The sequence below is a fragment of the Prunus dulcis genome, chromosome 8 (genome assembly GCF_902201215.1).
Source record: "Prunus dulcis chromosome 8, ALMONDv2, whole genome shotgun sequence".
In the NCBI taxonomy this organism is placed as follows: domain Eukaryota; kingdom Viridiplantae; phylum Streptophyta; class Magnoliopsida; order Rosales; family Rosaceae; genus Prunus; species Prunus dulcis.
In genome coordinates, this window is record NC_047657.1 from 13364165 (window position 1) to 13379378 (window position 15214).

At 35.2% G+C, this 15214-nt stretch overlaps 1 protein-coding gene across 1 annotated transcript; it reads left to right on the top strand.

Annotated features, from left to right (window-relative positions):
* The first annotated feature begins 9723 nt into the window (after positions 1–9723).
* Positions 9724–13257, top strand: LOC117637660. The gene is made up of 3 exons (XM_034372606.1): positions 9724–10589; positions 11502–11849; positions 11944–13257. Exons 1-3 carry the CDS (start codon positions 10128–10130, stop codon positions 12568–12570), a joined length of 1437 nt encoding a protein of 478 aa, XP_034228497.1. The 5' UTR covers positions 9724–10127; the 3' UTR covers positions 12571–13257.
* Positions 13258–15214: the final 1957 nt, after the last annotated feature.

Below are 15214 nucleotides of genomic sequence, written 5' to 3' on the forward strand. Positions count from 1 at the left end.
ACATTTCCAAATCATGCTCCCCTTGTTGGGCTGATGTTTTCACATTTCCTATCTTAAATTAATTAGGATTGTTTTCTTCTCCTAATTAGGAGATCTTTGTACTCATTTTACTGTTTCTTCCTGTTATTGGTGGATTACTTGTCCACCCTTTTGTATGGTTTATTTATAAAATAAAATTTCCCCTTTTCAACTCTGAGCCATAACTTTTCATATAATTCCTCTTGTTCTTGCTGTATATACCAGATTGTGGGGTTTTACAAGACTTAGATCAGTGGGCTACTGAGCCTTGGTTCCACTAACCCAACTAGTTTGGCTTCTATATTGTGCTCTTAACATTTCAAACTGGCAAACTTCCATGCCAGTAGGTTACCGTTTTGTACAGCCTTCATTCAATGCCTTGGGTTGATTTTCAGTCTTCCTGGCTGTTAAAACGCTTCATGTAAGAGTCGACGATTTTCTTCTTTGCATGGGTGCTTCGCAGAGGCTGGCTGGCTGAAACTTGCAAAGTATTCTATATTGGAAAAACAATCAAGAGTATAGTAGCCATTATAATATGTCTTACAAGTCGCATCTAGAGGATAGGAGTTTGTCACGTTCAAGTAACCCATTGCTCAACAGGCCGGTATGGATAGTACCCATTACAATACGTCGCAAGTATGGGTTGGGGATGCGTATAGCAACTTTTAATACGGACCGGAGATAGGCAAGTGGTTGCCGAGCCAGTGAACCCAATCGCCCATTCTTAGACGAGCGGGAGATGCTACAATGAGGGGGATTTGGGTGAGGAGGTTGAATGAGGGGTACAATTCAACTATCCAATCATTAAAAAGTTTTTAAGTACAATATTTTCTCTCTCTTGTTGGATAGTGGGATTAAACCCCTCCTATAACCCCCTCACACTAAAAAAACTTACATGTAACGGAAATAGCATTGTTTTGCTATTCTACGCATCATTGCGTTATTGGCCAGAAATAACAAAAAGTGATATCCCACCCAATTACATGAGAGTCTCTTCCCTCACACACAACCCCCTCATTATAGCATTTCCGTAGACGAGCTTGACAAGTTCTTGGGGTGATTTTATTGGGCTTGCCACGGTCGTGCGCATAGCCCAAATTGCGTATTGCTATTATCTAACTGCCAACTTTGAGGGCCAATAGCCTTGACCTTGAAGCCCAGTTAGGCCCACTTAATTACAATTTCTGAATATCGCCTGCAATTCTCTTCTTTTTATAGTTCGCATCGCAGAAACGAAGCAAACCATGGCTGACAAAATGTCGGCCAACTAACCGTAATCACCTTCTGACCAAAAAGAAAAAACGATCAATCTGGTAGTTGTTAAAACAAGGATGTCATGGCTGAGGTTTTAATGAAATAAAAAGCACTAAATAACATTTCAACTTTGAAAATGTTATAAATTAGTATTTTTCATACATAAAGATATCAATAATTTGTATGACAACTCTCCCCACAAATAATTACGTCATTTTATTTGAGGACCGTCTCCCCGTAAAGATCATCATGAATAATATAAAGTTCATTGTTCAGGCAGAAACAGCTTTGCTTTTTCTGTAATAATGCTTTTTTGAATGCCTGCACTTTTGCAGCAGCAAAGTTTATAAAAATGGCAAGCTCCGTGTTGATTAAGCGACGTTTATTAAAGAAGCAAGATTTAAACTCTAAGTTGAGTTTGCTTGTTTGGTTAATGATGGTTTCAGTCATTTGCACACATTTGAAGCTATTAGATTAATGCTTACATATATATCTTGCCACACGTTTGATCCTTGTTGTTTTGTAATGCTACAATACCATAAATGGGTCATACATAAATTATTGATGTAGTATGAAAATGAATTTTAAAAATGGTCCGACAGTACGAAAAAGTTTCGAGTGTGACCGTGCGTGCTATAATATCAGTAGACCATAAGTTTATATTTTAGGATATAATATTGATAAATAAAGCATATATCATAATATGAATGGATTATAACATCACAATTACGGTATGACAGTCACACTAGAGAATATATCAGTAGGTACCTTATGACTAATCAACTTTCTACAGTTACATTCTAAGTACAATGCAATTGAAAGTTTTTCCGAGTTTGAATCATCATATTCAAAAAATATATATATTTTTAAATAAAAAAGACTGACTTTGAGTAGTGGATATATGGTGGATAATGTATAGATGGCATGCAATATCCCATATGCAAAAGAAAGTGTCAAAGAAAACGGCCTAAACCCTCGTACACATTGCTCCTAATTTGGCTAGATATCTTTGAAATAAGAAAAAGAATGATCAAAAGCATATTATTCCAATCTAATTCTTGGAGACTTTTGAACCTAATTATTTATATGGTCTGGTTCACACTCTTGTTTAGTTCTTGTCATCCCAGATTTGACAGATCCAACTCAAACAAAAGATGCCCCATCTTGCATATCTTCCCACTCATTTTGAAGTGCATGTTGGCTGCTCGATCTTCTTCTAAGAAAAAAACAGAGGCATAAAGTTATAGGAGAGCTCACTATCGACAACAACAACGACCATGCAATGCAAGCTTTTGCCTCAAGCTAACCTGCCTAAGTCCTCCTTCTTTTTTGCTTGAATTAGCAGTGCACGTGCGTTGGAACGTAAAGAGGAAGGCTGTTTGTGGACATAAGAGAAAAAGAATTGTGGTTTGTTTGGGACCCAAAGACTCGAGGAGAAGGCCAGCATGCCTTTTTATCTTCTTACTTTCATGTTCTGATTGAATTATCTTCTTCACACTCACTAATGTGTCGTGTGTTATAAGTGTGAAATATTGAATGTGATTTGTATGGGACACAAAGACTATATATATATTTTTTATTGAACTAGCTTCTTTACACTCGCTCTCGTGTTTGCAATAGACATTTTTTCTTAGAAGAAATTCTGTAATTGCATTCATAATTCAATCAAAAAAGTTATTAGTCACAAATGGTCATTACAATAACAGAGCGATCTAACATCAAAATGAAGAAAATTTAGAGCTCTTCCACTAACAATCATGATAGGCTATATAGATTAATAACTAACACATGCATTAGAACATGATTGTTTCCTTCTCTGATCCAATAAAGATAAAACAAGTAAAAGCTTTATAAATTGTAAATCTGGCGAATTATAACAATAAAAATAACAATTATTCTCATGAATGAACATTATGAACTAGCCAGTGAAAACTTTACAAATCTTCATAATTACCTCTTCTACAAAAACACGAGCATAATTTATTATGTTCCAGAATATTGTTAAAATTAAAAAAAAATTATAAAAAACTACATATATGGAAGGAAGATCATATTCATATGTCTAATCGAGTGTTGTGGCTTTTAGAAAATAAACTGAAAATATTACTAAAATTGATAATAAAGTAGAGAATGATGAGAATAGCCTTTTTATTACATTATCATATTCAGGTACAATGAAGATATGGAAGCCTTTGTCTATAAGCAACAACAATTTTGTCCACTGCATGCAGCTAGCTGCACCTACCTTTTACAGAATAACAAACATGACCCACATTTTACCATAAATAAATAAATAAGGCCCAATATTCCCATGATCTTTCAGTTTTCATTCTACTGCCCTACTTTTTAATTGGACTGATTTTTTATTTTTTATTTTATAGAATTAGCGATAGATACATTGCATTGGGAAGGGATACACTTATCCTGAGATTCGAACGGGCAACCAAGGGGGTGAAGGAGAGGGACCTCACCACTGAGGTAATCCCCTCGATCAAGAGGGTTTTTGGCCTGATCTTGTGACAAAGGATTTTTGGCCAAGAGAAAAAAAAGTTTCAGATATTTTTGGTGGACGATGGGCAATTAGAGTCCAAAAGTATATTTGTGGTATAAATCAATGTCACACATGAGATGTCACCGCATACCAAACACAATCCTGATAATGCAGATTTCGTGAGGTACCTTATACATCAATGGCGGTGTTGAACCAAAACATATACCAAACAAGATAGTTTGTGTTGTCATTCTCGTGAAGATTGTCATGTCAAAGATTAGCAATTAGTTCTTACCATTTTAATATCTCCTATCTTTCATCTCCATCCGAATCTGGCAAAATTATTGTAATAATTATGGAATACACGAGCGCGATGTAAGAGTTTGAGTAGAAAAGTGGACGATTCCATTATTATATATTAGACTTCACCGTATTGTTATTAACGTACAATACAATTGTTTGAAAATTATTTTAAACTTGCTTCGAATTAGTGTCTAGCTATTAAGCAACCCAATTTGCTTCAACGATAAAGCCCACATCCATGATAAGAATTATAACCCTCCCTCATCCTCCCTTTTATTTATTTTTTTTTTCCCGTTAAAAATAAAAATATATATAAAAAAAAAAGTACTCCTTGAATTGATGATGTGAAGTTGTGAACAAATAATTCCCTTTAATTCACTGAACCAGTTGGAAGCGGAGTCTGATCCACCTACCATAACGAAATTAAGCATATGTTGACTGGGAGTCTAAGATTCTCCAGTCTCAATATGACTAAAGCATGTTTTGAATTTGATCTTTTTTCCTCTTCTGTTAGGTTTTTGCTTTTTCTTTTTTTTCTTATTTTTTCATCATTGAACTTCGAAGCAGCAACTCTTTTTTTTTTTTTTTTTGTAAGGTCACCAATCGCATCGCATCAACTCGTTCTCTTTAAGGTACACCAAAAGCAGTCTGGTAAAAAAAGAAAAGAAAAGAATATATAGTTAGTTATTTCGTAGGAACATATTATAAAAGGCCAAATTTAATACTTACCCAAAAAAAAAAAAATTTATTTTTTAATTTGATCAAAGGCCAAATTTAATAAATAAATAATAATCACCAATAATTGCACTCGTGGAAGATGTAGAGTGTCGGATGACCCACCCCAACCCAACAGAAGAGCATGGATTGCAAAGTTTGGTCTTGACCAACCAAACAGATATATGGACATGGCTACACTTGCATGATCACCAACCTGATTAAGATTTAATATGAGAGACGGAAATACAATACCATAAGTGGCAGAGCCACTCTTAGGCCTGGAGTGGCCCTCTCCCGTTAAATTTTGATCTCTCATACATTATATTATATATAATATATATAAAAAATAGGTTTTACTCGTGCCATGTTATTATTTTTAATTGATGATTTAACGAATTTTACGATGGGAGCAAAATGAAACGTAAAACAACGGTCAATAGGGCAAAATAAGCCACTTTAACTTCAGAGGGACGATGTAAGCAAGGGCGGAATCATGAATTTTCCAACGGATGAGCTAGCTAAAGTTATTAGCTTAAAATTTAATGATTATTTTTTTTGGTACTTACAATTTCTATAGTCTTTCTAGAAATAAAAGTAAACATTAAATCGTATAAACTAAGCTAGTTCATAGCTCCATAGACTAATTTTCAATAAGTTTTAACATAAACCAAATAGAGTTTAACATCATAGTAGATTGAACATCTAAGGCTTTTTACCTAGATTGACCTTAGGTTCCTTCATGCATTCATATCATACATGAAAGTTGTTTTATGTATAAATATTGAATAAGTATGAAAAATGGGTTTTCAGAATAATCATTTTCTCAAGATAACTTTTGGCGACTTTTATTCTTCACACATCAAATAAGAAAACTTGATTTTATGGGATTTTAGTATGAAGTATATATTGACTTAATGAGCCATCATTTGAAGCCTAAATCGTATTTTGCACTAAAACCGATTTTTCATATTTTGATTTGGTGGGAATTTGATTTTCTAGTATTTTTATTTGAATCCAAATATGGAGTACTTCCTTATCTACATTGTAAACTTAAAAGTAAATAGAGTAATATAAAAATAAATAAAAGTAAAATGACAAAAACATTTACTTAAATGTTGAAAGTGGAAATAAGGTAATTTATACAACTCCACTGATTGGCCTAATATTGAAGTTAAGTTAAATATATAGGTTTTATATCTTTTTTTTTTCCTTAAAAAACCACACTGGGCTACAGCCCACTGTAGTTCTTAGTGTGGCTCCGCCCATGAATGTAAGATTTAATCATATTTTCAGTAGGCACACTAGTATAATTAAGCCTTATATATAAATATATATTGTGGACGACATCAAAACTTAGTTGCTAAGTAATAGATTAACGATAAGCTGAATTAAAATGCATTTCAAATATATATATATATATATTTTTTATTTAAGGGACGTAAAGTATTATTGTTTTGGTTCTTGATGATGATACCGTAGAGGAAAATATTTATCATGTCCTCATATTAGCTGTATCCATATATATGCACTATACAGAGAAAATGATAAAGTTTAAAACGCGTTTTTTTCTTGGGTCCATAAACGCAGGAAACTTTAAGCTTTTTTTCACATGACTAATTGGCATCCACTAGAGAGAGAGAGAGAGAGAGAGAGAGAGAGAGTCCTTTTCCTATCTAAAGATAATTATCCATTAATTATTTGCTTTTGTGATACACATGATTAATCGAATCAATTGATACATTTTAATAAGATTTAATTATTTAGAGATTTGAAATTTGAGATGAGCCTCCCATAACACTAACTTTAAATTCAAAAGGGGGGAAAGAACATATGCATTTATAGTAAGGGGTCATCCTCATCCGTCGACACAAGTTGAGCATGCATCTCTCTCACTTGGTCAAAGCATGGATGCTTTTTGTCAACCACAGTCAAAGGTTGCCTCTTCTCTTTCATATACTATTATATTAATTTTAATTTATGCTTAAATTCTATGTCCAGCAGCTCATCCATATCTACCAAACCCTCAATTTCATATAATGGTAAACAACAAAAATGCATTTTCGTGACATGAAAAATCTTGTTGATCTTCTCTCTTTTTTTTCTCTCTTTTATATTAAGTAATAGATAAAACATCCCACGATTACCAGTTGAGTGTAAACTCTTAAAATATACTTTGATACGTGCACGAGTTGTCATTTATAAACAACGCGTATCATGTAAATTTAGCTATTTAATATATATAAAGAATCTTCCTTTTGACTTAAAAAGTTGGAAATTACTCCATACATATGTTATTTAATACCGCTCGTTTTTTCTTGTGTAACTTTGGAAGGAACTTGACATAAAAGAATGCCTACAACCGACCTCTCTATTTCTTCATGAGCCAAGCATGAGTTAGGTAGGTATTATTTTCTTAAATGTGGGGTCCAGAAGGTGTCCATGGATGGGCATTTGCCTGTATGCATGAAATTGAAACCTTGTATGAGGAGCGATCTTCAGTGCAGCCGAAAACCCAAAAGGTGGTGGAAAGCGATCGCATGGCCCCATTTTCCTTTGTGTAATTACTTTTCACTTTGGCTAAGTCTTCTGAAAATTTAAAGTTGAAAAGCAGGAACAAAAGTAAACGGTTCACAATTCCACGTGTTAGAAAAGTAAGTTCAATACTTGGCATCTAGTGAGATAGCAATTTCCTAACTCAGAAAAGTCATCCAAAAGAAAATTCCATCGTTATTGTTTATGGTTAATCTTTTGAAATTGCTTGGGAAGATTCGAAGAAAACTGCACCCAATTTTTTTAATAATTTTTTTTTAAATTGTTTAATATTTGTGATAAATATGTGTTGAGTGGTTAGAGGATATACATTGAAGCCAAAAACATCAATGAATTCGAAACCTGAAGAAAAGCTACTAGTTATAAAATGGTCATTATAATAACAGAGCAGTTTAATATTAAAATTTAGACAATCATATAGGATCAAAGAAATTATAGTATAGGCATCAAAATTAAGATTGTAAATTTGAAATAATTAAAAAGAGATAAAGCTTGAAAAAACCAAACCATAACAATACAAATGATTTCGTTTAATAAGTAATAAACTATTTTGACAGTTGAATCTAAAATTAAATTATTCGAACTCTTTAACCAATTTACAGACCATAATGCCCTATGTTGAATCATTGATTCAACCCTGTATATATATATTTGACGGTAAGAGGAAAAATTTATTTAATTAAGCAAACTAATACAATCGGAAGGCAACTCACTCTATTGTTGGTTTCTAAAATTATTTTTTACCTTTTTTGTTTGACAATTATTTTTGTTCCTATTAGTTTCTAAATTATTCCGGGGACCAAACCTCTTGTTTACATAGTTAAGGGAAAATGTGATTAAATGAGAGATTAACCATTCTAGGCAAGTTTCCTTAAATTTTGTAGCATGATTTCAATTTTTTGACTGTCATTGTTAGATATTGTTGACTAACTGATGTTGCTTTTTTGACTATCATGCCCCCCTGCATCTCGAGGCTCGACTATCTTATTCTCTTTTTCTTTTTTTTCAGTCAATATGTCGACTATCTTATCCTTATACCTTAAAAATTGGGATAATACATATGTACCTCCAAAACTCTAAACCTACGTGTCATTAGCAAATTTAGATAATTTTTCAGTTAATTTGGATAGAGCATTCGAATTCAAGACATCTTTCATTATTTGAAAAAAAAATGACACTAATTCGAGAATTTATTGCACTCTAACAAAACTAATATACGCACTCGGAAATAAACATGAAACTTGCAAATAAGCTAAATTTTGATGTGCAAATAACAGTTCATTACTCATAAATCTATTTACTAAGTACAATATATATTTTAAAAGGTTTTCTTCTTCTAAACAAAACCATTATAGAAACTATATTGATTGAAAACTATGTAAGGTTTTTTTTTCTTCCTTCTAATTGAAATGATGTAATTGTATTTTTTTTTTCCCTTAAACTATATTAGGATAGGGAAAACTTAACATAGAGACTATGATGAAAATATTCATCAATATACTTATATTTTCATAGAAATATTTGTTTTTTTAATCTAAAAATATAGGGGATCACATATATTACCGATATTATAACAATACATCGTCGAGATATTGATGAATTTGATTCCTCGCATGAGTGATATACAATGTATTTTATACTCAAATATGCTTCTTGAAATTAAGAAATTTTTGCACATTTGAGTTTCAGAACGTGTTACCATGACATAAATTCATCATGAATATGCTACATTATGTAATTCCTAAAGTTTGATTTGATACATAGTTTATATAGTTTTAGATTTTTTCAAAGTTTTAGTCAATATTAATATTTTCATAAATTTGAGTACCAATATTTCCACATAAATCAGTATTTTCATTACTCTTCATCACTAAAAATACAATATAACATACACATTTTTTTTTCTTATTATTGCTGACAATAAGAGATGAACTAAAGTTCTATCCTTCCCTACCACTTAATTAGAAATTATATATATATATATATATAAGTTATGAATCCACGTCCTTTATTAAAATCAGATTAATTGTTTGTGACTGAACCAAATAATGATCAGTAGACAAAGACATCCTAAATAAAATTATACCATATTGTATATAAAAAAACGATTGTATTATCTAATGATGATGTATTTGTGACACATACGTATACATATACATTCTAATGACGTGAAAGTATAGTATAATAATTTATTGTTCAACAGACATTAATAAATTGATTTGATGCATGAAAATTATTGTAGTTTTTATTTTCTGGCTGAATGGGGGGACCAAAAAATTATGGCATTTTAAAAATGTGAGAAAATGTCACAAATTAAGACTGAAAATGAAATGGAAAAATAGAATATTCACTTTTGCTTTTTTAATTTCCCCAATTAAAATAGTAAAAACACTGTGGATCTCCTCTTTCTCTCTCTCTCTTGAGCCTCAAAGGTCACGCACTAAGGAAGGCCCCTGCTCTCTCTCTCTCTCTCTCTCACACAGTCCCACCAAAGGTCACACTCTTGAAAGCGGTTTTGCTCCCAAAATCTTCAGTTTCCCACTATTCCTTTTCCATCTCTCTCTCTCTCTCTTTATGAAATGAAGAACAAGTCTCACTCTTCACACTCTTCTCCTTCTATAACCACCACCAACAAGAACACCGCTCTCTGCTCTCTCTAGCCCTCTGCAACCTCTTCTCTCTGCTCACTCCTCACAACCCGTCACAGCTTGATTTCACAAACCACACTCCACACGACTTTCTCGGGTCGAGAAAAAACCGGGTCAGGAAGAATACTCTGAAACCGAATCAAGAAATGGAGAAGAAACAAGGCTTCTTCTCTGCTCTCAAAGACGAGGTGGTTCGGGGTCTCAGCCCGTCTCGGTCTCGGGCCAGCAGCCCGGCCCGGTCCGGGTCGCCCATGTCGGGTCTGCTCCGGAGGAAGAAGCAGAACCATCATCACAGCCACGGGCACGGTGGCCAGCTGGTGGCGCAGCCGGAACCGTTGATTGGAAGATCCGGGAGCCTGAGGCCGGTGATGGAGGGTCCGGATCCGGACGGAGGGGAACTCGGGGAATCGAAGCGGGTCGGGTCGGGTTTGGGTCAGTGGATGCGTGGGCAGCTCTCGCGGACCCCCTCGGTGAGCTCTGTGGCGCAAAGCAACAGCAGGAGGTCTGATCTGAGACTGTTGCTTGGAGTCATGGGGGCTCCTCTCGGCCCGCTACACGTCAGCTCCTCCGACCCTCTGCCTCATCTGAGCATCAAAGATACTCCCATCGTCAGTCTCTCTCTCTCTCTCTCTCTCTCTCTCTTGCTGTGCTACCTTATTTGGGGCTTATGGCAATAATTTTTTTTTCTAACGTTTTCTTTATTTCTGGGATGGTAACTCTAACTGGCGAATAACAACAACAAAAAACTTGTGGGTTGGGTTTTTGTTTTCTGAAAAACAATTGCTTTCATGCAATATGGCTTTGTTTTGGTTTGTTGTTATGCTGCTGTGGTGGTGGTAAAATTTTGAACTGGAACAAGATTACAAGAATTGGTTTTGGACTTTGGAGTTATTTACAAAAATGGTTGGATTCTTTTACCTTTTTCTTCTAGAACCAATTGGGTTCGTGGAGATGGGGTATGAATTGCTTCTTACGGTATATAGTTGATTAGATTTGCACTGATAAATTTTTTTTCCATGTTTTGCGTAAATTTGAAGATCATTCAATGATTTAATCTGGGGTCATTGGTTTTTTAATGTTTTATTTTAAAATTTTTTTCTGCAACTTCTTCACTTGGGATTTAGGCTTTTCTGATTATTGTCATTTTGGTGGTTTGGTCTCTCCCTTGTTTGGCATGCGAGAAAGTAACCGAGAAATCAGAGCAAAGGCAGATATGTAAAGGAATCTAAATCAGACGTTACATGTTGTGGAAAGTTCAGAACAGCAGACCAATGAGCTTAACTGGCTGGTTGAATTTAATTTCTAAGCTTCCAGATACTGACAAAACCATGATATTTAAAGCTTACTTGTTTTCTTGCATTTTCTCGCCAAAATAACAGATCATGACAGCTAGTAATTTATTGCAGAAGATTTTTCTTTAGATCGCATTGAACTTTGGATTGGGAATCATTTGTTAAAAATTACTCCAAATTGGATGTAACAACTGTAGAGTTGGTGTTAATGGATGTTAATCTTCGCAGGAAACTTCCTCTGCCCAGTACATATTGCAGCAGTACACAGCGGCGTCTGGTGGGCAGAAGCTGCAGAACTCAATAAAAAATGCTTATGCAATGGGAAAAGTTCGGATGGTAGCTTCTGAGTTTGAAACTGCCACAAAGGTGACGAAGACCAGAAATGCCTCTAAATGTGCAGAGTCAGGTGGGTTTGTGCTCTGGCAGATGAATCCGGACATGTGGTATGTGGAGCTTGCGGTAGGGGGCAGCAAGGTTCATGCTGGCTGCAATGGAAAACTTGTCTGGAGGCACACACCGTGGCTTGGTGCCCATACTGCTAAAGGACCAGTGAGACCATTGCGACGTGCACTTCAGGTGAAGTTTTGTGTGCTACTTTGTGCTTTTTTCTGTTGGCCATACGGTTAGTCATCCAGCTTATTCACAAATTTCTTTTTCTTTTCTTTTTCAGGGTCTAGATCCAAGATCTACAGCTAGTATGTTTACGGATGCAAGATGTATAGGAGAGAGAAAGATCAATGGTGAGGATTGCTTCATCCTCAAGCTTTGTGCTGATCCTCAGACTCTGAAAGCCAGGAGTGAAGGCCCTGCAGAGATCATAAGACATGTGTTGTTTGGCTACTTCAGCCAGAGGACAGGGCTTCTTGTTCATATGGAGGATTCCCATTTGACCCGCATCCAATCCAATGGTGGTGATGCAATTTACTGGGAAACCACAATCAATTCATTCCTTGATGATTACAGGTCTGTTGAAGGAATCATGATTGCACACTCAGGGCGTTCCGTGGTGACCCTTTTCAGGTTTGGTGACATGGCAATGAGCCATACCAAAACAAGAATGGAAGAAGCTTGGACAATTGAGGAGGTTGCATTTAATGTTCCAGGCTTGTCAGTGGACTGCTTCATCCCCCCGGCTGACTTAAGATCGGGGACAATCAGTGAAACATGCGAGCTTCCTCATGATGAAAGAGGAAAGGGTGGTGGGATTGCAATAGCAGCGCATCGGGCCAAAGTTGCTGCACTTGAGAAAGAGCATAATGCTAGTGTTGAAAGCCTGACCTGGAAGATGGAAATCTAACATGGGGCCTGCACTGAATTAGGGCAATTGTTTATACTGGTAGCAAGTTTAAATCAGCTAACACCTTAGAAGTTTACAAAGTAGGAGTTGCGTCGCGTTTTTGGACGTTGGTTTATGCCTCATAATCTGTAAATAGAGAGCATAATCATTCACAGGTTTCACCTGGGCCTGAATGAATCTTTATACTCTCAGTGCAGAATCCAACAAAGGTGTTGGAGCTCGATTTTTCCAGCTGGGGATAGAGCAAATGGAGGTTCAGTTTTAGTTTACCTTCGGTGCATGAGGGAAGGTGGCGAAGCTTCAGTACAGCAGAACCATTAACCTTTTGATAATTCCACTAATTATCTTTCACAAATTCAGGAGTGGCGGTATTAAGGAAATCGCCGCATTCTGGCGTGAATTTGAGCCTAATGCCTTAGTTTGGTAGTTCTTACTGTTTTTGGGTGTGTGCTAATCTTTGTTGTTGTTTGATTGATGCAAAAGTTGTTTCTGGGTTTGTATGGCAGACAGATATTAGTAGGCATGGGGAAAAAAAAGGGTTGTACTGAATTTTTATTCTTAAACTGGTGTAACCAACATATCTTTGAATATGGGGGGTCTCTTGTTGTATTCTGGCATTTTGTCAGTCTCCATAAAGTCTTGAATGTTCATGAATATAGTAATCAGAATCCTTCTCTTTCTTGAATCTCTACATCTATTCTGCAATTTAACTTTCTTCGAAGTTTTATATATTTTTCTTCATTGTTTTTTTTTGCAATGAGTATTTTTACCAGTATTTATTTCTCTGATTTATTTGTGACTGGTACAATCTTCCCCATCTCCATGAATAATATCTTCTATTCTTCATCTTTTCTCTCTTTGGTGCTTGACAGCATCTAGGGTTGGTTGGTCCCTTGGTGCTTGGCACTTTCATCTTTAGGGCCAAAGCCCCAGGTGATGAAGAAGGCTTCTCTTGTGGGGTCTCTGCAACTTTATTGAAGAATGTTATTTTTTTAAACCCTTCTTTGACCGTTGGTCCAAACACAACAAATTAAACTAACACTGGCTGGGTTATTTTTTTATACCCAGTTGTGTTTGCATCGTTTGGTACAATGCTTGCTGCTGCTGCGTGTGTAGAATATCATTACAGCAAGGCACGGGGTAAAAAGTCCTCCTAACCCCATGTGATAACCTAAACCTTCCTTCTTCTTTTTATTTTCCCTTCTCTTTCCTTACACAGCTGCCTTTCTCTCTCTCTCCTTAAATTTCTTTTTGCAGACGTTGTCTTTAACTTGCTTTGCCTGATGGGCTTGCCCAGTTGCCCCACTGGAGGGTTCTTCAAAAATCATTTATTAGGGTTTTTCTTTGGCGAAGGTTCCACCTCATCATGATGCTCCTGAATGGTCAAAGTCCCAATTGATGAGATAGAACTATTTTTTGTCTTTTGTTTTTGGTGGTTGTTAAATTTGTTTGGTGGGTTGTGATAGTGGAGGACCTGCATTAGTATCACTGGCCATTTTTTGGATAGGGCACATACATTATAAATATACATACATGCACCAATGTGAATGTGGAGAAAGGCTTTCATGAAACGGAAATAATATTATTCATTTATTTTTTTATTAATAACGCTATGATATTTGCGATAACACTTTCATATGATATAGTATAATATTATCGATTGAAGATAGCAAAATAATGATACTCTCGTTACAGCTAAGTTTATATATTTAAGAACCAATGTTAATATAGACTATTTGCCTATTTGCATAATGGTCGACTATGAGTCTATAATGGGTTAAAGCCTATTAAGTTGAAACAGTATAGTTATCAATCCTAATAAAAAGGAGTTTTTTTATATGTAGAGTTCAAAAATATATGAGAAATTACAACCTATTTCAATTTAAAAAAGTGTTTATTTTTCTTTATACGAACGATATTAAGAGATGATGGAAATGGAAATGAAAATATAGACTTTGAATGCAAGGTTATTGTGGATGCTTTTAAGTATTGTAGTTACAAGATTCCGTATGTACGTGAGTATTATACGATAATTTTAATATCATTTTAGAAGTCTAATAAGAAAGACGATATCATTTTAGAATGACACGTATGGATCTATAATACCGTTATCAGCTACAGGTTTGTGTTACATACAAGAAGAAAAACCAACCTATGGGACAAGTACCTAGAGCCTTGAATTCACACTTTTTCCTGCCTTTGGCAAATGGAACTTGCTCTATTTTAGCAGCATATGATTTATCTCATCTATTTGGCAATTATGCAACTTTGGGTTGTGAAGTCAAAGACTGGTCATATCCGCATCCACAAGGAAGTTGCATGCCAAATCTTCACCTAAAAAAAAAAGTTTGTTGACACCAAATTCTACCCTTACTTTTTGTCGCAAAGAACTTTCTTGTAAACCAGGTAATTTTTTGAAGCTTTTTATATTGATAATTTCTGATAGTTCCATCTGAACAATATTAGGGTTCCGGATTCTGTTTTATTACGAAGCTAATGGGGTGTTAGTTGGATTGGCACATGTTTTTGGTGTGCTATTAAATGGTCATGAGTTTAAATTCTAGTGGTACCCGTGTGTGAGTTTTTCCCCTCCTCCTTCCTAACTTTGAATACAACAAAATAATCTAACTGTTTTTTTTTTTTT

Coding starts and splice junctions, on each gene's coding strand:
- LOC117637660 (XM_034372606.1), top strand. CDS start 10,128: ATGGAGAAGAAACAAGGCTTCTTCTCTGCTCTCAAAGACGAGGTGGTT. Junction 10,590..11,501: donor GCATCAAAGATACTCCCATC/GTCAGTCTCTCT, acceptor TAATCTTCGCAG/GAAACTTCCTCTGCCCAGTA. Junction 11,850..11,943: donor CATTGCGACGTGCACTTCAG/GTGAAGTTTTGT, acceptor TTTCTTTTTCAG/GGTCTAGATCCAAGATCTAC.